At 32.6% G+C, this 22848-nt stretch overlaps 1 protein-coding gene across 1 annotated transcript; it reads left to right on the top strand.

Annotated features, from left to right (window-relative positions):
- Positions 1-1712: 1712 nt before the first annotated feature.
- Positions 1713-20030, top strand: LOC133205202 (origin recognition complex subunit 2-like). Its single transcript, XM_061340961.1, has 13 exons — positions 1713-1818; positions 2824-2946; positions 3275-3367; positions 3815-3913; positions 8347-8439; positions 12138-12274; positions 13608-13822; positions 14602-14734; positions 17074-17173; positions 17530-17673; positions 18569-18802; positions 19423-19541; positions 19774-20030. Exons 1-13 carry the CDS (start codon positions 1713-1715, stop codon positions 19858-19860), a joined length of 1683 nt encoding a protein of 560 aa, XP_061196945.1. The 3' UTR covers positions 19861-20030.
- The last annotated feature ends 2818 nt before the right edge of the window (positions 20031-22848 follow it).

Raw genomic sequence — 22848 nt, 5'->3', positions numbered from 1 at the left:
AATAGATTTTGCTGATAAATATAGATTCTCATTTGTAAGCTATAATTTACACTTGTTAACCATAGTTAAGAGTCATAGTTTCACAAATTATGTAACTATGTTTATCAGATAAAGTATGTTTTACATTCGATAATTAAAGATTTTAGCTGTAAACTATAGTTAACTGTCATTAATACTCATTAACTATATTTAACAGATGTAAACTATAATTATCCATTGTAAACTATAGTTTTGAGAGACAGACTATGATTCACATTTGCCAATCATAGTATATCCTCATAAACTATAATTCACACTCTTGAACTATAGTTAAGAGTTGTTAAACATAGCTTATGAATCCAAACGATAGTTTTCAATTCAAAATCTCATGGAACAAAGCGTGAGAGGCAATACTAAATGTTTGTCATTTCTGTAAGTTCTATATAAAAACAAAAAACAAATCTTGCTTCATTTAAACAGAATTACTGGAGTAATTCATCTTCTTGATAATCTTAAATTTATGTCAAGCTTTCAGCAAATCTTTTGATACCAGCAGTGCTCAGTCAATTTTATTTGATCAACGCAAAAGGTTGGTAAGACAATTGGCATGATTATATAAATGTGAGTGATTTATTTTGTTGCTGATGAAGAAAATTTGCTTTAAAATGATTGATAAAAAATTACTTTTAAAGTAAAAAAAAAAATATAATAATATATTTTTAAACCCAATGAAAACAATCGTTGCAAAGAAAAAAATTATCATACTGTAACTACATGTAGAATTCACCTATCTTTAATTTACGGACAAAACTATTGTTATAACTATTGAGTTTTGATCGTAAACAATACTTTAATCATAAAATATAGTTTTACATAAAAATTTGTGCATCTCTGATACAAAATCAGATATTTATTTGTCACTCAGGGGTTCAGTATACAATTTGAAAATAAATTTTCCCATGGCAGCTATGTACAGCTATATCTTATGATTCTGACAATCAGAGAGACAAGTGTGATAATGCCCACAAGGCCCTGAACTGCAGTATAGGAAGACGAGGATTGATTGATTGATTGTATGTTGTTTTACGTCCCATTCGAGAATTTTTCACTCATATAGAGACGTCACCATATACCGGTGAAGGGCTTCAAATTTTGACCTTTACTCGGCACTCAGGGCCTTTGAGCAGTGAGGGATCTTTATCGTGCCAACGCCTACCGTGACACGGGGCCTCGGTTTTTAAGGTCTCATCCGAAGGACCCGCAACTTTCACTTCAAAGTGCCGAGCGCATGGCGAAGGAACAGTTGCTAAGACGAGGAAAACAAGCAACTGTATAATAGTTGCAAAAACTAAAGGAGTTTTCAATATCAGGAAAACATAAAACAAAGTGTTTGTTTTAAGAGAGACAGAGGAATGAATCTCAAACAGTTACAAGGAGAGAACAGATGGAGTAGGATGTCTGACAGTGGGATGGTGACCAGAGGACACGGTATTTTTTTAAACCCGATTTATGACAGAACCACATACAAACTGATAGCCAGAAATACGTCTCATTCCTGTCTGAAGAGACAGTATAAACAACTGACAAACATGGTGAAATGGTTTACCCCTATAACACAGAAATAGCACGTGTGTTTCTTCGCCAGACTCCGCCTCCAATTTGTTGTCAAACCATAACATTTCTTCCTTCGAACATAGAAGAGCGATTTTCGCGGGGAATGCAAAATCTTGAAAATGACAACAAGCAGTGGAAGACCACGCCGAAAATGTGTTTCCGTCTCTTTTGTTGGCGACGACGATGTAATAGGGCATATATTTGATACAAATCAGGGAAAGAAAGGTATTGTTAGATAATATGTCATCGAGTAAAATCACGTTTTTTTTTTACTGTACTGGAGTAGATGAAACAGAGTTCGAATTTTCTCACTTTCAGATTTTGAGAATTTCTTGTTGCAATATGGTATAACTTATGTCCTCAATTTAATCTATTGCATTCCCATGATTCTATGCCTTTTGAAAACTGAAGTTTTTGTTTTAAGGTCATAAATTTTTTTTGTTTCCTCTCCCTATAATCTGATAATGAGAATGAACCAGGGACCTATATACTAGTATATAGGTCCCTGAATGAACTCCATAAATGGAGTGTTCAGCAACATATTCCAGCTGGATGTCCCATGTACATTCTCAAAGGTATTAATGCGCAGTAGTGTATGTGCTACCAGGGACGTATAAACTAGTATGTACATTCCTGGTGCTACAATTATATCTAATTGTACAGGGAACCAGGAATACAGTAAATTGTAGTTAGAATAATATATTAACTGTGTCTCCAGACAAGCTTTCACCACAGTTAGAATGTGTTCCGGCCATATTGTTGCAACGTAGCATATTGGTCCGGATCTGCTCTGGAACGATTTTGAAGAATACAAAAGGAGTTACACTGAAAATAACTACCAAGTCAATCTTAACACAATTTTGAATTTGTAAATATCTTCTACCCAAAAAATAATCTATATAAATTAAGACAAAAATCCAACTCATTTTCTCAACAATTTTTCTTGCTTTGCATGCTATGTTGACATTCAGTACTCTTTGGATTATTTGTAGAAAATGAATAGATAAGAATTATCATTCATTTTGCTACTTTGACAACATATAGAATGAATTCTATTGTTAAACTGGTACATATGACAATACCATTTTAACGTAACATAGAACATTCAGTCTATAAGTAAATTGTAAACATGGCATTAGAAGAGATGTCAAAACTTTCAATGTAAAAACAAGCAACACATATTCTATTAGTTTAAAACAAGAAATTAAATAATTTGTGATTTTTTTATAGCAAAACCAAGAAACAGATTGTCTTTACAACATAAAAGGGGAAGCCAGTTGAAATACACAGAAGATATAGAACACATTGAAGAAAGTGGTAGTGATAGTAATGAGGAAAATATTCCTTCAGCAGGTAGTGAATCAGATTTAATTAGTCAGACAAAGGGTTAAAATGATGTATAGTGCACAATGCAATCTTACTTTTATCCATATTTTACATATGAATTGGAATAACTCCTATTATGATAAGATTTTTCTTGTGTGTTAACTCTATTAATAATTAATTTGGTATGAGAATTTCTCTCATGTATTCATGACATTCATTAAGGAGAGCTAAGTGCTTTCTTTGATTTGGTATTTATCAAATACTGAGTGAGATATGATATAGAATATGCTATTGAATGAAAAGTAGACACTAACTTTGTATCATTTTGTTTTCATTCCTAAATTATCATTTGAAGTTTTTGGAGAAAATGAAGGAGAAAGTCAGGTTGCTGGGAGTGATGTGTTTCAGTTTAGAACTCCAAAAAAGTCAGGAGGCATGGCACAAAAAGGTATGCTTAATTATGTAGATAGTATCAACAACTCATGTTGCATTTTTAAGCTAATTTAAACAATAATTTTTTCTTTGTTTTTGTTTTTTTTTTCACATAAATATTTGGATGGTGTAAGAACTTCTATTTGTGTTTACTCTGAGAGCATAGTGACTCAGGTTTAATTTGTGGATCTTTTATCTTAAAGACTAGCCAGATTTTAATTGTGATAAAGTGAACTTCATGATCTCAAACATCAAATTCTTGAATACCAGTGATATGTCAATGTAAATTGGTAGTTCCAACCACTTTTTCTTTATGTTTTTAACCTCGTTATCTTGAATCCTTAGATATCTTGAAGTTTAATCTTCTGCCTGTCAAGTTTGAGGTAACAAAGTTTAACTGTATTTGTGTATATTGTATATTTTACAAATGACTTTCATTAATTCACAAACATTCTTTGTTAAGCGTCCGAGGCAAGAACGCCAAAGACTCCGAAGTCCATACTGAAGAGCAGTGGCGCGGTCTCAGGGAGGAAAGGATCCCAGAGTGTGACCCCACAAAAAGGTTGGGGGGATACAACTGTATCACATTGAAATGTGCTTGAAAAGTTTTTCAATTTAACTAATTTAGAAATTTTTCATCAATTTGATTGAAGAGTTATAACAAGTTATTTTACACAAATGTGTATTTGCATGTGTACAGTAAAACTCGGTTATAGCAAAGTTCTGGGGACCTGCGAATTTACTTCGCTTTATTAGGGCCCGGCAAGGATTTGCGGGTGCCCTATAGTAATCACTCTGTCTGTCTGTCTGTCCGTCTGTCTGTCTGTCCGTCTGTCTGTCATTCTTCCATCCACAAATTTTCTGTTTTTTTCTAATAACTTTTTTTAAGGTTGACCAATTAAGTTCAAATTTGGTATGCTGGTTGAATAGGCAGTAAGACATATTTTGATGCTAAGTTTGGTTTTCTTTGTCATCGGGTTTGGAGCTGGGGTGGTGGGGTAGATTCCTTTACTTTATATAAGAGTGAATTGGCAAAGAGAGATAACTGCTGAGAATGTTCCTTTTGTAAACTATGAAATGCTGCAATGAGTCTCTTGGGATTAATTAACTTTCCTCTTGAAGAAAATCCAAAGCATTTATCTTTATCTGCCACATTGAGATTAATTAACACCTCTGTCTGCAAATGAAGTTTGTTTTGAAGTTAAGGTCAATTCTGAATGATGTTTACATTTTTAGACGGTGGCTATTTATAGCCACAGGCCATTGCTGCTGGTCTGGGCTATGAATAAACAACAGTGTAAAAACACGGGGACCCTAGCGGCGATTTTTGCAGAGACAAAATAATGAAAGTGGAGTCGTTTCGATGTTCGAAAATAAAATGTACATGGTTCTCAAGTAATTTCAATGACATTTTGTTGATGGGCGCAAAGTTTAATTCCTGATATTTCCCGTTTTAATATTTCTCGCCTCATGAATATTCATTAAACTACACCGACTTAATTTTTATTCGTACAAAAACTGATTCGTATATAAGGAGTCAATTCGTATGCAAACCACAAAAGTCAATTTCATACATAAAGTTTGTTGAGTATGAAACAAATGCAAAAAGATAGTTTGTATAAAATATAATTGTGTAAATGTAAAATTTCAATAAAATTTATTAAGAGTAAAAAAAAAAAAATCTGGGGGAAAAATATTTATGGATAATGGTTTCACATTACACCTTATCATCTTAGGAAATAAAATAATTATTGTTAAACCAACACACTCTCGGCGGTTTCTTCGCTGTTGGATGAGTGACAAACACTTATTATACGAGATGTTCCCAATTTGGTATTCCCTAATTACGAGATACCCCATGCTTGGAAAGCGCCAATCCCCAAATTTCTCCATTTCCGAAAATTCAGTTAACATGATTCGAGGACTGCGTATTCCTTGTTGCAGAACTGCATGTTTTATTTGAGACGTTTTGTGAAATTTTTATACAATAATACTTATACAGTTTATTGAAATTTTACGGTGTCTTTTGATGAATGGAATTTCTAGTATCTGTTGATGATACTATATTAGAAAAAAATATATTTCGGAATGGAAAAAAATCACGTCCTCTTAAAGTTTACATAAAAGAGAGTTGTTGAAGGCAGATACGATGCCATTTTGCAAAGTTAATTTCGGTTCTATCTAAAAACAAAAGTCATTGCCTAATTATCTCGGACACAAAAACTACTGAAAGGATGCTAATTTATCAAAGCTATAATTACAAGACTGTGACGAACAAAAGTTACCCATATATTTCATTTGTATTTGAAAATTCTATCGTGACTCGAATAAAATTTACCCTTTAAAAAGTGTAAGAAAAAAAACTACACAAATGCATGTACATGAAATATTAGGATTTTCTTGTGAATTCAGTTGATTTAATTTAGGTCAGTCTTCTCCTACATGTGTTTTCAAAACTTCGTATTACGCAATGACTAGCAGGGTCAGTGCATATTAAGATACTAAGAGAAATAGAGGGTGAAAGATATTTTGTTATTCTGTTCTTTTTTCTTTTCTTTTCAAACAGTATATATATATATATCAAACAAAAAGGTAAAACTACTGTACAATTCTTGAAGTCTTTCAACCTTATAGAAATACATGTAAGTAAATTACTGGAAATTTGGCAAAAACGGGGATCCAAAGATAAAGTCTATTTCATTATCTTTCAGCATATGATATATGTCGCACAATCTACAGTACATCGCCAAAAGTGATTCATCATTTCCCTTTTTACCATATATTTTAAGAAAAGTTAGTTTTTTTTGTTGTTTTTTTTTAAATATTGTGAGTTCAATTTAACTCCAGATTAGCAAAATTTGATAATTAACCACTGAGTATAAGAATTTAAATTATAAAATCACAATTTCTGTTTAACAACTTCAATTAATACATGTCGTCATCATACTGACGCAAATATAAAATAACTCATCAAATGCATGTATTGTAAAAAATTGCGACAAACGTTCATAATTTCCATATCATTTTACAGATTCTCATATTAATTTATTTAATTTAATTCATTCATGCCAGTGGCCAATAATTAGAGCGTTTGCTCTAGAGTCATGGAGTATGGAGTCGATCCTTAGGTCGCGGGTTCGAATCCCACTGCGGGACGTGGAGACCGGTCCTTCAGATGAGAACGTTAAACTGGGGTCCCGTGTCGCAGTTAGTGCTGGCCAGAAAAAAGATCCCTCACTGCACAATGGCCCCGAGTGTTGAGTATAGATATAAAATTTGCAGCCCACCAATGGCAATGGTGGCGTCTCATTATGAGTGAAAAATTCCCGAGAGGGACGTTTTAATTAAAACAAACAAACAAACAAAATCATTCATGCCACCGTCTATCAGTACTCACAGTACTTTGATTAAATAATGTTCATACTTTATTTTGGTAAAATACACAATGAGTTATGATTTTATGGAATTCTAAAAACAAGATATAGATAAAGATATCTTTTTTTATTATTATTATTATTTTATTTTGGCTGCCGTATGTAAATTCAAGAATACTATTTATTTTAACAGGTATTCAGATAATAACCTCATTCTATCATTGCTGAAAAAGTTCTTATTGTAAACTTAGAAGAAAAGATTGAGAGAGCAGTATAATTAATCCCATGGGTTTGATTATCTTGCTGGTTTTCAGAAAATTTTAGAAGGTTATCATTCTGTCACTTTAAGATTAATTAACACCTTTGTCTGCAACTGATATTTGTTTTTAAGTTAAGGTCAAGCCTGGGTGATATTTGCATTCACTGAAGGCTGGCGTTTTAAAAAACACATGCTTCATTCTTCTTTAAATATACATTTAATTGATTTATAGATATGATGTTTTTTACTGCCTTATGTAAATACAAGGATACTATTTACAGATTGTTGGATATTTAGCAGTTGCTGTTGCTTATTCTTTGTATATTTTTAAATTTTTTGTAATCAAGTAAAATTCTCATCCCCTAATCTGCACCCAAAAATTTCTACCCCTCGGCGGGGCCCTTGCTGACAGGTCAGATTTCTAGTTCGTAATACATTATATCCGTATAACGAATTCGTTAAAGTATTTATGGCGAATTTGCAATATAGATTTTTTCTTTCAAGTATTACTACCAAAATGTATTTAGGGAAGTATAGAATACAAAATTTACCTTAGAGTTCAAAAGTTTTTGGTCGAACTGAGTTTCAAATATAAATGCTTACGAAAAAAAATGCTTTAAAAAAATTAATATCAGTTCAATATTTTGAAATTGAGATCTTTGAAAATTCCTTATAAAAGATGTAAATTTCGGTATTTTTAACTTCTAGGGGATACAAAATCAGTTTGCTATAACCATAAATTGGCTATATCCAAATTCGTTATATCCATAAAATTTTACCAGAAATTATTAAGAATTTTGCCGGGGATAGCAAAATACTTCGCAATATCCGTAAATTTGCTATATCTGTGTTCGTACTAAACAAGTTTTACTATATATTTTTACATAGAATAAACTTGAACTTTACTTATTTACATGTACAAGTAGTATATATGTAAGTTGCAGCTGAGGAGATAATAAGAGATAAAATATACAAGTGTGTCGAACCTCATATGTTGTTCCAAGAATAATTCATTTTTAATTCAGTGGTATAAAATGGTACATTTTACGAGCTTTCTACTTTCCAAAATATATTCATTGACTTACACTTGTCTAATTTCGTGTTGATTTGAAAGATGCGTCCACTGACCCAACTAAAAGCAATCTTTATATCGTACGTTATTGAATGATTTGGAATAGTTGCCTGTTTATATATAAATTATGGTTTTATTTATAAATACAAAGATTTAATGATGTTTGATCCAAGCTTGCAAATCTGAAACTTCCAATTCAATAGATATAAATTATAGATATAAATTAATGTATTTTGAAAAACCAGTTTACCTTATTTAGGAACAGGTGATAACTGCTCATATTTTTACAGGGGAAGGAACTCCTACAAAGAGAATGCAAGTGAAGAAGAAAGGGAGGAAACCAGAGGCCACAACTCCATTTAAACTTAGGAAAAGAGCTGAATGTAAGTGGTTATTATACAGTGCACTGATACTGAAAAGAGCTGAGTGTAAGTGTTTATTATATTGTGCACTGATACTTGAGGATAGAGCTTTCCTATCCACCAAACTCTGTAATCTTCAGCTTCTCTGATCAAAGTTAGCGTATCATTTGTTCAATTTCAATCACACTCAAAACATTCAGGAATTGAATGAAGAATATTGAAGTCTCTTTCCCAGGGAAGATATTTAAAATGTAGGTTGATGGAGTCATTTGAATATTTATTTTGGAGAACTATTGATTTGAAAGAAGCATATTGTTCTTGTGATACAGTATGGTACAATGTTTATAAAGAAAGGAAGATAAAGAAAAAATACCCTTTAAGTGTATTAAAGTCTTTTTAAAAAGCTACCACTGTATATTTGCCAAATTTATTTTTATTGGCTGTACTGGTCATAGACCAGAGGACTTCATCAGGGTTTGAAATGTAAATGAGTGGTCCGGCCATGTTATATGTACGTGAACTAGACCGATTGGTGGTGTTAAAAATAATTGTCAAACCCTCATTTCAGTCTTTCAAATAAATAATCTAAAAACTATATAATTTTTTTTTATTTGTCCAATTGTAATTAGTCGTTGCTGCATAAAGAAAAAAAATCCTCACATGACACAATCACTATCTTTAGCCACGTCTGTAACAGACTAGTCGCGGTCGAAACTACTGTCATTAAGGTGTAATATCCCTCTGATAAGAGAGATAACTTTCCAAGGAAATTATTCCAAGAAATCCAATGAATTATCTTGCCAGAGTTTAATAATGAGGACCATTATATAGTCCACTCATTCAAATCCGAAGTATGTTACAAATACTGATGTCTATTTTCTATTGCTTATATTTTTATTAATATATAAAGATAATATAAATACTGCATGTAGTTGAGTGTAACATTGAAAATTTTCACCCTAAGAAAAACATTGTCAACCGAGGCACAGCAGAGGTTGACAATGGTTTTCGAGGGGTGAAAATTTTCAATTTTACACTCAACTACATGCAGTATTTATCATATTATACTGATTGTTTTATACAAATACATATTACAGTGAATCTTGTGCGCATGAATTCTGCGCAGTCAATATTTTTTAGAATAACACCCTTCGTCAAGCAATGTTAACTGTTGCTACGCTGAAGGGCGTAGCTTCATTATTCTGCGGGTAATAGTGTTTTTTAACAAATGTTTCTCGATGAATCAGATTCAACTAATTTACATGAAAGTATAATATAAAAAATTATTGATCTTTCTAATTCGCCATATCAAATTTTCTTCATATCATGATTAGACATAATATTCATTTCTGAAAAAGTAAACAATGCTTCATACTTCAAACTATTTTCCATTTGAATCTAATGCTATTGTTGTTGATGAAAATCAATGTTGCGAATTTAATATAATATACATTTATTGACTGGGTTCTAGGGCAACATGCGTTTTGTCGGACCCAAGAACCAAAGCAAACGGTTTGGTTCGAGGGGTCGACAAAACGCATTTTGCCTGAGAATGCAGTCAATAAATGTTTTGTTATACCTTTTATTTATTTATTTTATTATTATTTTTTGACATACATGTATGTCGAACACCAACGAATGCAAATGAGATTTAGCTGACCCCGCCCATTATGTGAGGTAAGCGGTCCAACATCTCATCGACAGGTCCAATATCTCACTCCGCGGTCAAACATTGATTTTTTATGCCCGCTCAGTAAAACATTGGAAATGTTACACTTTTTCTAGTAATGATTTATACATTGTATAGGGACAAATTTTTAAAGGTATAACAAGTATAGATATGAGTTATCTTGCTTAAGACACTTTATATTCAACTAAAGGGAAACAATGCAGTTTTCACCCTGCATGCTCACTTGTGCTTTTTCATTGTCATCTGAAGGAAGACAACACAGTTGTCACCCAGCGTGTGATGGACATTACAAATTGTCTCCCCTCACGTGACATGCTCTGAACCAATCAGATTGACTGTATAATTCTGAAGGATAATAACATCTGATATATCAGTTTTAAACTTTATTGAATGGAATTGCAATGGTTACTAAAATATATGAAGCTGTGAAATGCTTTCATAATTTTGCTTTTATATCTACTGTTTTGATCAGACTTGAAAAAGAAAACATGGTACACAGTAGACTGCATAAAGATACATATTTCTTTATATTGGTTCTTAATTTTGATGATGGGTGTTGCCATGTTAACTGAAATTTGAATAATGTGGGAATTTTTTTTAATATTGATAAAGGGTTTTTCCATGATTAGAATGTCAACCAAAAAAAATGAGACTCTCACAGAATCTTTGTTACGTAGTGCCATTGTGCACCTCCTATTTTACTTTTTGATCGGACACATATTCAGGTTTCCAATAACAAAACATAGACACTGCCATTCTTTCTATAATATTGAGGGGAACTCATCTCTTATCTGCAACTCTTCCTACATGTATACCACGGAATAAAATTTAATGATACTTTCACAGAATCTTTATTACATAGTGTCATTGTGCACCTCCTATATTACTTTTTGACCTGGCACTTATTTTGGGTCTCCCATAGCAAAACATGGACTTTGCCATTATAATCATATGGGAGGCGGGGGATATCATTTTGTGAGATCAGTTCTCACAGTACCTCTAGTTTATATAATATGAAAATTTCAAAAGAATACTTTGGATCACTATATTTTTGGGACACCTTATTTTTGTGAGATATATGTAGCTGTTTGGTATTTATAAGTGAGACAAAATTTTGCAAGCTTTGGTTATTGTTAAAAATAATCTTTAACAATACAAACATAGACGAGAAATGAAATTTTCACGAGCAAACGGACACAAGTAATTACACGAAAATAAAGTTTTTGTGAATAAAAAGTGATTTACAGTGTAATAAAACATGAAATTCTCTCTAATTTATACTTCTTCTCCAGATTTGGTTTGAATTGATGTATGATTACCTATTGTATGTAGTACACAAGTTCTCTGTGTTTCAGTGGGTGTTGCCATGATTGTGAAATTATACATTTCAAATTGCTCCTCGATCCTCCTAGCTTCTAAAATTTTGGCCTGATCTCACACCTATAGCTATAACATAGGGTTATAATTTTTTGGCATGTTCATTTCACCATAAAAGGATGTATCATGTGCCATCATTACCTCTATAATATCTATGTGACCGAAACATACGATTCTTATAGCTCTCAAAGGGGCAACATGATCTTTAGAGTACATGTGTAATTAAACTTTTTAAACAAGCAGAAGTGGCACACAAATACATGTTTTTTAATAATGTGTGTTTTGTGTTCAAGTACATTTAGTGGGACATCTCAACATCAGAATTTAAACTTCAATGTGCAATTAACCCACAATATTAAAAGCGATTTGCAGAAGGTATATATACACATCCATTGCTGAAATACAGTCTATTGTTAGATATATGGATTTATTGGACATACCATATTTATATTTTGCTTGTAAAATATTTGCAATATAAATGATTTATTTGAACTTATTTGAATTTTGAAAAGATAATCTTTGGGAAATAAAGGCTGCCAATCTTCAAAAAGTAAACTGTAATTCTTCAAAGTAAATCGTTTCAAAAGAAGGAACGTTCAAATGATGAAAAGTACAGTAAACTTGACTGAGGTTATGGTGTATGTATTTATAGATATCTGTGATGATATTGATGTGGACTCGGACTCTAGCGATACTGACAGTGAGGAGGGGGGAAGTGACACAGAAACTGTTAAAGCCCCCCCTACCACCCCCAGATCACGCAGGAAGATTCAGGAGACAGCTGATATGGTGACCAATTTTTATCACAAATACATTTTATATTCCTTGGCCATTAGAATCAGAATTATGCCAATAAATTGCTTTTATAGAGTAGTATATCATAAATTTTAAATATGCCTGGAAACTGTGATTAAAAATTATGAGTTGCAAAGGACAAGGTATGGTTATGGCCGAATCTGGCCCCTTATTTGATGTAAAAATCAGAACACGGTTAAAATTTTGATACTTTGTAGTTAAGAACTTAAAATGATGCTTGTTTTAAAACCAGCATTAATTTTGATTCAAAACTTACAGGGAGTCCACAAGAGGGTGCAGAATTAGGCCATTTTCCCGAATTTCCTCAATTCTGGTGGAATTTCGTCAAATTTGAGATAATTTTCACTTCAGGAAACATAGAGCACAAGCTTGCCTATCTGAGATTTTTATACATAAGATGCACCTGATACTAGTGTATGAAATATATAAATTTGGTAGATAGGCAAGCTTGTGCTCCATGTTTTCTGAAACAAAATGTGCTGTAAAATTGATGAAAATTTGCATAAAAATGAGAACATTCAGAAATTGACATATTTTCTGACCTTCCTATGACCTCTGTGTATCTCATAGCTTAGAACCAATACTCATTTTGTGGCAGGGGTGACAACAGGTTTTTATTGAGAAACTGTTGCATCATTCTAAAAGGCACCCCAAACCAGGGGCCAAAAAGGGGTCTTAGCCTATCTTGTCCTTTATATGCTATACAGACATACATGTACTATTTGAATACTGTAGTGTAAATTTTGTATTAGAGAAGTTATACATAATGTGTATGAAATTGATGTGGAAGAAATGTATGTGAATTTCACTTCCATGTTCTGTTCATTGGAAATTCACTTAAAAATATATTCTTTTGAATTCTCTGTATATATGACATATTCACAGGAATACCTCGTAAATGTAAAATTATGTCAAATTCATGTGTATAGATGCAGCTTGTATTCCTGTGTCAAGGAATATTTTTCGAAATTCAGTTGCATACTAGGTAATTGGATTGTGTTCAACGTATATCTGCCTTTTCTCATATATATTATCTTTCAATTATACATGTACCATAAAATGGATTATTTCTCTGCTGTTGCAATTTTTGTAAATTGTGGCACTTCAGTAAAATCATAAGAAAGAAAATATCAAAATATTCAAATCCACCATCTTTGGCATTGCAGATCAAAGTGCAGCAGAAAGATAGCTAATGGAGAAATTTGAATGGTCCCTTTGAAAAAGCAAGTTGCAAAAATTTCAAACTGTAGAAATTATACATTATACAGTGATAATTTCATTTGCCAATCGTTTATTTTCAAAACAGCCCCATATGGTAGAAGAATACTTTGACCTACATTCACAAGGGGGGATAACAATGGTAACATCTGACAGAACTCTAGCAAAGCTTGGTACAACAAAGATGGACCAAGACTCTCTAAACGAACTTCTTAAAAGGATCCCAAGCAAACACAGTAATGAATGTAAACAGATGTATGAAGAACACAGAGAGCTCTTTCCTAGGTGGATGTTTCATATGTGGCAAGTAGACTTTCATTTCCACTTTAAAAATTTAAATTTAGTTTTGTCAAATTTTCATGTCTGAATTATGAAGTAAAACTGAATATTAAAAATGGAGCATTAGAGCCCAGAAGAGCCCGTCTTAGTTGTAGGATTGATAAACTTAATGGAATATTTGGTTACTGATTGTCATTCATACTAGAAAAAAATATCTACTTATTGTACCCCCCCACCCTCCCACATATGAAGGAATGACCTTGTCTGTCTTTCCATTCATCGTTGGTACAAAGATTGATTATGACCTGAGAGTATATCATGACCATGATCCAAGGTAATTCTGGCAAGTTCAAGGTCACTGGCAGAAAAATAAAATTCTTGTGCAGCTATAACTTTGTAATGGAGATTCTTTGGAAGCTCATACATGGTGCAAAGAATGTTTATGACCTGAGGGTATGTGTTGACCTTAAATCAAGATTATTCTGGCAAGTTCAAGGCCACTGGCAGAAAAAGTATGAAAGTCTTGTCTGGTCTACAGTTTCTTCATGGAGAAAAATTCATTCAAAGATTGCTTATGACCTGAAGGTGTGTTGTGATTTTCAACCAAGGTCATTTGATCAAGTTCAAGGTCACTTACAGAAAAATGTTCAATTCCTTTCCTTACCATATAAACACTGGAAGTTCATAATTCTTACAAATATTACTTATGTCTTCGACATAGTATATTAAATCCCTGGAAAATGTGTGCATGGTTCTTCCTTTATTTAGTCATAAAAGGCCTTATTGTCATTTTCTCTTTGCAGCAATGGGTACAATATATTGTTACATGGTCTGGGCTCTAAGAGAACTTTAATTGAAGACTTCAGAAGATCTGAACTAAAAGATGTAGATCATATTGTTGTCAATGGGTATTTTCCAAGCCTCACCATTAAACATGTAAGTCTTAATTTCATATGTAACTGCATTACTCAGTAGTGTTTTGTATTGATCATTGTCTGTGATGAAAATATTCAAACATTCATTGCATTGCATTCATAATGAAGTACATGATAGTTTGTAGAGCATTCAGTTGAATCTGCACATGGATTTCTATTTTTGGGATATTGATATTTATGTATAAAAAAAATATACTTTGTAATCGTTAATTCACACTTGTAATATTCATATCATTGGTTAACTGAGAAGTTGATATTTTAGCTCAAATGAGCTTTTCTGATCACATTTTGTCCAGCATCTGTCTATCTGTCCATCTGTAAACTTTTCATATTCTCGACTTCCCAAGAATCACAGGGCCAATTTTGACAAAACTTGCTACAAAGCAACCTTGGGTGAAGGGTATTCAAGTTTTCTCAAAATGAAGGGCCAAACCTTATTTCAAGGAGAGATAAATAAGAATTAGTAAAAGTTTAATGACATCTTTCAAAAATCTTCTTCTCAAGGACCACTAGGCATTAAGATTTGAAACTTATTTGAAAGTTTCAGTACCAATACATAGAATAAGTGTAGATTTAAGTTTGTTCAAATCATGACTCCTCAGGATAGGGTGGGGCCACAATAGGCGATCAAAGTTTTACATAGGAATATATAGGAAAAGCTTTAAAAATCATTTTCTCAAGAAACACTGGGCCAGAGAAGATGAAACATATGTGTAAGCTTCATTACACAATGTAGATTCAATGTAGATTATTTAAATCATGACGCCAAGGGGTAGGGTGGGACCACAATGGACAATCAAAGTTTTAATATAGGAATGCAAAGTAAAAAATCTTCAAAAATCTTCTTTTAAAGAACAGCAAAGGCATGAATAGTCATATTGCTATGGAAGAATCCTCAGGTAGTGTAGCTTCAAGTTGGTTCAAATCATAAAACCCTAGTTTGATCTGTTCTGTAGAATTATTTACTTTTGTGAGAAACCTAGACGGTTATCTCAAATTACTAAACCTAGCTTTTCAAATTAATAAAAATATGCCTGTCTTGATATCCAAAATCACCCAAAATGTTTTAGCCATTTCTTGATTTCAAGATACTTAAACTTCTTCTACTTTTTGTGTTGCCTGCAGAGCAGAGTGACACTTAGGGATCACTTTACCCTGCGACTGTCTGTCCAACCATTCCTTTGTCTAGCTATTTGTCCATCCATCTGTCCAACCCTATATTTTGAGAATGGTAAAAGATGTGGATCTTATATTTTGCACATTTATTGCTTGGCACTTTGGCTTTTGTAAAATACCATGGTTACCAACTTCAAAATCTCTGAACTTGACCTTTGACCTATTTTCAAAATAGTTCGTTGTGCCAATAAACAGCATACATTGTATTTTTGACATTTACATGTAAGAGGTAAATATATGCTATTTAGCATGGACACTTTTTGACATAAAACTTCATGAAAATTACCAGCATTACAGTCCACTTCACCTTCTTCTTTGACCTACTTTGCCAAAATATTCCGAACACTTGATTTAATTTGTGTCTCTTTTGATTTTGTTAGGCAGGGTTTTGATATTAGCATTTATATTTCATGTTCTCATGTCTCTGTACTTTGAAACTGTATGCTATACAGTAACCACACAAACTGAAATTTAAATACAGTTGAACTTCGGTATCTTGAACACTGATATCTCAAATACCATGGATATGTTGAAGTGATTTTGAAGTCCCAATCCTTTTTTTTTTTAAGTATTTTACCCTCGGATATCTCGAAGTTTTTTCTCTGTCCCATTGAGTTTGAGATAACAGGGTTTGACTGTACTATGAAAATACATTGGGATCAGTATACCAAAAGGATCATTGTAGACTGATAATATTGCAGTAAAGAAAGACTGAAATCTCCTTTTGAGGATAGTTGGATGTAACACGTATTTATAATGTTTGAAAATGAAAAATAAATATTTCTGATATGTAATTTCAATTTCATTATTCACTCTAGCTTTAAAGGTTGGGGAATCATATTTCTATTTGAATGTCAGATTTTAAATGATATTCTATCGGTCTTAATATTTGTGGATTGTTTTCTTTGCTATTATGAATCTTGATAATGTTAGTAGCAAATAAATAACTGGCCATCCTTCAATTCATTGTTATCTTTAATGATATTTAAGCTGCTGTAAAGCAGGCAGCACATGTTCCTTGGAACACTCTAGTCTCTGAGTCTCTGTAATATTTCTCCTGGTTTGAATTGGCTCATTGAAAGTAATTGCTAGCTGGGAGGAAGGGATAGTCTCTCAGTGAATCACATGTTTTTCAATCCATACGGTACCACATCTGTTTTTCAGATTTTGAATACTATAATTGATGACATATTAGAAGCAGAGAGCAGCCACAGAAGTCCTCTGGATCAAGTAGAATTCATTAAATCACAGTTTGAGACAAAAGGTTAGTATATTTAGAGGAAAATTATGAATTATAAGTTTATATCACAGGAGTTGTCACAGTAGCCTATACACACACATGTAAAATCCATAGAAATTTACTGGGTATATACAGTTGCACTTCAGTATCTTGGACATCCATATCTCAAATACCATTGATATGTCAAAGTGATTTGGAAGTCCCAACCACTTATTCTCTAGGTGTTTTACCCTAAATATCTTGAATACTTGGATATTTTATTTTTTTTCGTGATCCAATCAAGTTTGAGATAATGAGGTTTGACTGTATATAAATAATTTTGGGCACCTTTGATATGTGAATGAATTAAACAACTTAGTCTCAATTATTTTCTTCCAAAGATTACAGGGATTTCTTCCTCATTGTACATAACATTGATGGGGTGATGTTGCGTCCAGAGAAAGTTCAAAATATTCTAAGTTTGTTGAGCCAGATTAGAGGATTCCATATTATAGCTTCCATTGACCACATCAATGCTCCACTCAGTAAGTGTAAATTTTCTGCTTTTTTATGTGTTGGGTATTTAACATTAGATACATCTATCTTTCATACATAAAACACAATGATACTAGAAGCATGAAAACCAGAGCCAGATAGTAGAGGCATGAAAGTCAGAATCAGATAGAAGAGGCATGAAAGCCAGAGCCAGATAGTAGAGGCATGAAGCCAGAGTCAGATAGTAGAGGCATGAAAACCAGAGTCAGATAGTAGAGAAATGAAGCCAGAGTCAATTAGTAAAGACATGAAAGCCAGAGTCGGATAGTAGAGGCATGAAGCCAAAATCAGATAGTAGAGACATGAAGCCAGAGTCAGATAGTAGAGGCATGAAGCCAGAGTCAGATAGTAGAGGCATGAAAACCAGAGCCAGATAGTAGAGGCATGAAAGCCGGAGACAGATAGTAGAGGCATGAAAGCCAGAGACTGATCCTATTTCATATGTTCTGAATAGAGTTTTATATTTTAATTATTTATTCTGAGCAATTGTACATTTTATTGGCAAATTTTACATTGCAAAATTATAAAATGCAAGTACTTGCGATGAGAATGCCAGTAAGTTAATCATTGTACTAGGCAGTGCATTTTGTACCTATCAGTATATAAAATTTGTTGTTTGAAATTACAGCAGGTTGTTGTTATAAGTTTGCCAGTTTTCAATTTTAATCTTGATATGAACAAACAAGTAAAGATGTTATATTCAATACAAAATGCCACTCTTCTTATTTAGTTCACTGAAGGCAGAATTGATAGCTTATATATATATATATATATATATATATATATATATATATATATATATATATATATATATATATATATATATATATATATATAGGCATACCTAGCTCACAGGTAGGTACATATTTTATTTTATTTTCAAAGTATGGGACCAAACAAAGTGCAGTCGATATTGCTGGCTATGGTATGATGTAACCACATACTTACCATATACTGATGAAACTTCATATGAGAACTCGCTCCTGGTACAGCAGACAGGTGCCCTGCCTCTCAGCTCAATGTCTCACGTCATGAAGAGCTTAACCACTAATGCCAAACAGATCTTTTTATTGCTGGCAAAACACCAGATGGAGAATAAAGATAGTGGTACCTATATAGGTAAGCCATTTTACTTCCTTCAAAATTGAAATTTATGTCAGTAAGATGAAGTGTCCTCTCGACATGTATATACCTGTATCACAGGTCAATTACATGTACACCTTAATTTTATGTTGATATATAGTTATATATACAGTTGAACTTCATTATCTCGAACACTGATATCTCTAATACCATGGATATGTTGAAGTTATTTGGAAGTCCCAACCACTTATTCTCTAAGTATTTTACTTTCGATATCTCGAATCATGGGATATCTCGAAGTTTTTTCTCAGTCCCATCGATTTTCGAGATAACGAGGTTTGACTGTATATGCTGGTTCTAATTTCATAGGATTGAAAAAATATAGCTTATTTTAAGAGCATAGAAAAATGTTGCAAACAAAGATTTTAATTTCAAGCTACATTTGAAAACTAATTAAAATAAATGTTGATTCCAATTGTTACTGTTCCCTGCTAAGGGATTGGCAATGTTGAATGGTAGATATTAAAATATATTAAAACATCTTAATAATCACTGCTATGGAGTGCAATTTACTAACGATGATGAATGGAAAAAAAAGAGTTCTGAAGAAAGTCTTTCATCAGGTAATATTTATTAACTGTTTTAATTTTTTTTAGGTATGTCCTTACAAGACCTTTACCAAAAATGCAGAGAAGCTTTCCTTGTGAACAGTGATTTAACATTACGTGCACAGTTAATAGAATTCAGAGATCATAAGCTGATCAAGTCCAAAAAGGTCGGTTATGTTTGTATCATTTGTTCACTTGATGTAACTTGATATGAAAAAAAAATCATCTATAATCGAAAACCATTTAAATTTTTCAAGAAATATCTTTTAACTTCAGTACAAATTACATACACCCGTACATTATGATGATTGTAATGAAATTCTGAAAAGCTAATACGTAAAGATCTATTGAGATAGTTTTAGTTCTGTGATTTTAATAAATATTATTGATTAATTCTAGGGTTTTGAAGGAATTGAATACCTTGTAATCCCAGTGGACAATGCTACACTAACAGAGTTTATAGAACAGCGTGAAAGTAATGTATAACTGGAAGCTGGACTTCAGTTGCAATTCAATTCATCCCGGGAAATGTAAGATTGACAATTATTTTGGTGCATCTGTATATATAAGTGTTTACTCGACGTTGTTATATGTATATTTCCCAAAAAAAATAATTAACTTATTGAACTTGGAAATAAATTGATGAATATTCATAATTCTGTTTGCTGTCTATTTTTTGGTCTACTACTAAAAATAGAAATTTCTATGATTTTTTTCCCCAAAATACGCCTCTAACAGTTTTTGTTCAATTTCCGTTGGACGTGGTACAGAAGTAGACTAATCTTAAGATACATAATCTATATATATAGAATTTTTGATTATGACAAATGGTATTGTCATGGTTACAAAAAAATAGAAATGTGTAATTCCCCCTCCTTACCTACAGTTAAAATCCAATTTCAGTATGACTGGGTACACAGTAGATTGTACTTGGATGAATAATTCTATTTATTGGTTTTTGATTTGTTAGTGTAACTATAAAGGATGACTGCAATGGATGCTGCAGTTTGGGTCTTGTCTTCTGTTGATTTTATGTCACTCCTGTTTATTTATTTATTTTCCTCAAGAATCTTGTCAATTTCGAGTCAATTTTGAATATTGAAATGATTTTAGACCGTGATACAATGAAGTAATCCAATATTTTGGGTCCTTACTGCTTTCCAAATATGGAGAGTTAGGTTAATAAAAATATGCATGAGAGATGGAGCTAACATTAAAAGTAGACTACTGTCTAGCATAATATACAATAACATGCATAAAGAAAATATATGATATCTCTCTATTCTGTAAGTGGTACATGTGCACTATTTACAAACTTAAGGTTTCACCAAAATTAACAATATGACCACGTCCTTGTAAGTACAAATAATTGCAAATCAATGCCTGACAATTTGAGGTGTTCGAACACTATGTCCTAATATTTTACTTTCATGTAAATTACTTGAATTTGATTAATCGAGAAACATTTTGTTAAAAAAAAAACTGCTACCCTCTGAATGATGGAACAACGCCCTCAAGCGCGATAGAACTTAGCAACAGTTAACGTTGCATATTCCAAAAAATAGTGACTGCGCGGTATCTATGCGCGCGCTCTTCTCATTTCTTTGTATTTGTATAAAACATTCAATATAATATAATAAATACTGCATGTAGTTGGGGGTAAAATTGAAAATTATCACCCCAAGAAAACCACTGTCAACCGACAAATGACAATGGTTTTCTTGGGGTGAAAATTTTCAGTGTTACCCTTAACTACATGCAGTATCTGTATATTAGCACATGACATGCTACCTTACACGTCATGTGACGGAATTTAGTATTCACAAAATAATTCTGTGTATCGGTTTTTGATTTCGATGAACGGTGTTGCCATGGTTACTGAAAATAGAAATTTCTGTGAAAAACATTCAAAATGCTACTCCTCCTACAGTTTTGATCTGATTTCAATATAATTTAATTTTGTTCGTATTCTAGCCTATGATTGGTTAATATAAAAAAAGAAACACAAATTATTTCTGTATAACCTGGTTTGGTATGGGGACACACCCCCCTGACAACCAGCTGAATCGTCTGTATCCATGCAATCCTCTCATTTCCAGTCCTCGGGATTCATGGAAAATTCCAGATTTAATAAATGTACCTTTAACTTCAAACAGTAACTCGGATCTTACCACATGTAAACAAACAACATGGCTGCTAGGACTATATATCAGTTTTTACCTCCCCTCGCTTCCCATCACTTCCGTTACTACGGTTGTATAATTGAGCGGCAAATTTGAACTAATAAAAAGCAACGAGATTTTACACCCACAGTTGTTTAATGATTTTAGAATTAAATTATAAGGAATGACTCTAATTCTTGGCCAAATTATTCGAGTATAACCTGGTTTGGGTCAGTTTACGCTGTTTTATAATCCGCTTCGCGGATTATAAAGCGTAAACTGACCCAAACCAGGTTATACTCGAATAATTTGGCCAAGAATTAGAGTCATTCCTAAAATAACTTGGCACACAAGTAGACTATACTAAGATGCATAATTCTGTTTATCGGTTTTTGATTTCGATGAACGGTGTTGCCATGGTTACTAAAAATAGAAATTTCTGTGAAAAACATTCAAAATGCTACTCCTCCTACAGTTTTGATCTGATTTCAATATAACTTGGCACACAAGTAGACTACACTAAGATACATAATTCTGTATATCGGTTTTTGATTTTGATGAACGGTGTTGCCATGGTTACTAAAAATAGAAATTTCTGTGAAATACTTTCAAAATGCTACTCCTCCTACAGTTTTGATCTGATTTCAATATAACTTGGCACACAAGTAGACTATACTAAGATGCATAATTCTGTTTATCGGTTTTTGATTTTGATGAACGGTGTTGCCATGGTTACCAAGAATAGAAATTTCTGTGAAATACTTTCAAAATGCTACTCCTCTTACAGTTTTGGTCTGATTTCAATATAACTTGGCACACAAGTAGACTACACTAAGATACATAATTCTGTTTATCGGTTTTTGATTTCAATGAACGGTGTTGCCATGGTTACTAAAAATAGAAATTTCTGTGAAATACTTTCAAAATGCTACTCCTCTTACAGTTTTGGTCTGATTTCAATATAACTTGGCAAACAAGTAGACTACACTAATGCCCTGTTCACACGGAGAGTTTAATTTGCAGTAAATTAATTCGAAGTAAACTAATGCGAATTAAACTAATGCGAATTAGATTGCGTTCACACGAGAGCTACTGAGAAGTAAACTAATGCGAATTAAATTTATATTTCTACAGTAAGGCTATTCTGTAAGCCTATTATGACGTCATTTTCAAATCACGTCACATTGTGCAGAGCAGGTACATTTTATATAATTAATATCATAGTGTCTGTACACATTTTATTGATTAAAATAATTTTCTTTGGTTTTCCACTCAAAAATAGCACAAGTTAGTATATCTGACCACCGACAAG

This window comes from Saccostrea echinata, unplaced genomic scaffold (assembly GCF_033153115.1).
Source record: "Saccostrea echinata isolate AGI-Se365-2 ecotype Australia unplaced genomic scaffold, CSIRO_AGI_Sech_v1 ptg000054l, whole genome shotgun sequence".
In the NCBI taxonomy this organism is placed as follows: domain Eukaryota; kingdom Metazoa; phylum Mollusca; class Bivalvia; order Ostreida; family Ostreidae; genus Saccostrea; species Saccostrea echinata.
Note: the sequence above shows the minus strand (reverse complement) of the source record. Positions and strands in the feature narration are given on the sequence as shown.